The 2,500-nt window shown below is 41.2% G+C and overlaps 1 protein-coding gene across 1 annotated transcript in view; it reads left to right on the top strand.

Moving 5' to 3' along the window:
* Positions 1-2,010, top strand: part of LOC122255827 (uncharacterized) — a 24,972-nt gene extending 22,962 nt beyond the window's left edge. Inside the window, exons 6-7 of the mRNA XM_043020162.2 lie at positions 93-290; positions 1,232-2,010. Coding sequence (XP_042876096.2) covers positions 93-290; positions 1,232-1,768 — 735 coding nt within the window. The 3' untranslated portion in view covers positions 1,769-2,010. The remainder of the gene's footprint in view (positions 1-92; positions 291-1,231) is intronic.
* Positions 2,011-2,500: the final 490 nt, after the last annotated feature.

Raw genomic sequence — 2,500 nt, 5'->3', positions numbered from 1 at the left:
GCCCCCCCCCCCCTTTTGCCGACGAAGGAAATCCAATCGGTGCGCCGAAAGACCAAGCTTTATCCGTGATAATTCAATATCTCCTCGAACAGGTGAGTCTGCGCTCTCATCGCTGCGAGCCCAACGCCGGGTCGTCCCCAGGAGGAGGAGGAGGAGGAGGAGGAGGAGGAGCAGCATCTCGGAAGGAGCTCGGCGGAGGAGGAGAGCGGGGGAGGGGAAGTCCCGCGACGCCCTCCGCACCCAACACGGGTCTTCATCCACTCACGCCGCTGCGAACTGCGAACACCACGGTCAGTGCTCAGGAGACACACTCACACATGCATGCACGGACCTGTGTCTGTGTATATATACATGTATATACACATACATACATACATATATATATATATATATATATATATATATATATATATATATGTATGTATGTATGTATGTATGTATGGATCTATATATATATATATATATATATATATATATATATATATATATATATGTATATATATATATATCTGTATATACATATACATAATATATGTATATATATATATATATTAATATATATATATATATATATATATATATATACATATATACATATATATATATATAATATATATATATATATATGTATGTATATATATATATATATATATATATATATATATATATATGTATATATGAATACACACACACGCACACACACACACACACACACACATATTTAGATATATATATATATGTATATACATATGTATATATATACATATATATATATATATATGAATATATATATGTATATATATATCTATATACACTATATATATATATATATATATATATATATATATATATATATATTTATATACATATATATATATATATACATAAATATATGTACATATATATATATCTATCTATATATCTATATATATATCTATCATCTATCTATCTATTATATATATATATATATATAATATATATATACACACACACATATATATATACATACACACACACACACAAACACACACAGTACACCAGCATGCATATAAAAAAAAAAAAGTTCACCAGAGTCAGATTTGCAGTAATCATGACCCCCATTAAAGAAAGTGCCATAGACAGGTCTAACTGCACCGCATAGCATGAGGAGGATCGTCTCTCTGCAAGACGCTCCGTCGGAAATGCGTTCGGCGACAGCGTGCATTACCCCGCCCGCTTTCCTCTCCCTCAGGTGGGCGCGGCGCCCGTCGCGGCGAGCAAGGCGGGCGAGACCGGCGCCGGGGAGTCCTCGCTCATGCCGCTGCCTTCCGCCTCGCCCTCAGCAGCAGTCAGCCGCGAGAGCGACGTCTCAGCGCAGCAGCATCAGCAGCATCAGCAGCAAGCCCCCCAGGACGCCGGAGCCTTCAGCGGGAAGCTCCGAGTGCCGCTGCAGACCATCGACCTGGCGGCCATCGCGTACGACGGCCTGAGCGCGTCGCCGGAGGGCAAGCGGCCGCAGCAGCAGCATCAGCAGAGGGCGTCGGGGAGCTCCAGGTCGCCTCCCGGGTCGTCCTCGTCGTCCAGGGCAGGGGGGTCCCAGGGCAGCCACGACCCCCTCTCCATGGCCTTCCTCCACGCCCTGGTGGACCCGCAGCAGGCCCGCCTCCAAGGTGACTGCCGGCCGCACGTGGCTCTGCCCCCGGAGGCGCTGCCCTTCCCCAGCCTCTCTCCCGGGGCCATGGACGCGGACATGGAGCACGATAGCTTTCTCACTAATCTCTTAATGTAAGGTCTGTTGTTCCACTTAGGCATTAACCAAGGTACAAATTAATCTCTTATTTCATATCAGTGTTGATTGCGTAGCAGTCGGTTGCCACTGTGCGATGTTGAATGTTGAAAGGACTGAAGCCAAAAATAAAAAAACCGCGAAGTGAAATATCTCAGCGATGCATACTAATCCCGTCGAGTGACCTCACTGTGACTATATATATATTGTATGAAAGTCTATTTGTAATAAAAGAGTAACAAGGATGAAGGAGTTGTTAATATAACCCAAGTCTTTCAGGCTTTCGCGCTTCAGCTGAGTGAAAATAACGCCTATAACATTTCTCTCAAGGAAGGCTTAAAAAAATGCACTTAAACGTTTAAAAAAGTAAACAAACAAATAAATAAGAGAAGACTTGCGATCAAGAGGATATATCGTCTGGGTTACACTTTCTAACATCTGCAAAACTATAGCAACGGTACACCAGGCTTTTCAAAACACATGATTACGAATCAGTAACTTCTTATCATACTGTGTGCTTCATACTTTAATTCATCACTATTGTCCATTTAAATTCATCGCAAGGTACACTGACACACACAAAGCCATACATATCATACATATATCATGCATTATTCATTATACATCCCATATCAAACAGAGTTACCTGCTTAGATGGAAAAAAAATTCTTACTCATCAACGAACGAAGAGAAATTCCATATAAAGTACAAAATATGAATATTTATCATAATTCC

Source organism: Penaeus japonicus, unplaced genomic scaffold, assembly GCF_977035675.1.
Source record: "Penaeus japonicus unplaced genomic scaffold, GWHDUDI00000001_assembly GWHDUDI00000027, whole genome shotgun sequence".
Lineage (NCBI taxonomy): Eukaryota > Metazoa > Arthropoda > Malacostraca > Decapoda > Penaeidae > Penaeus > Penaeus japonicus.
This window is presented reverse-complemented; position numbering and strand designations above follow the sequence as displayed.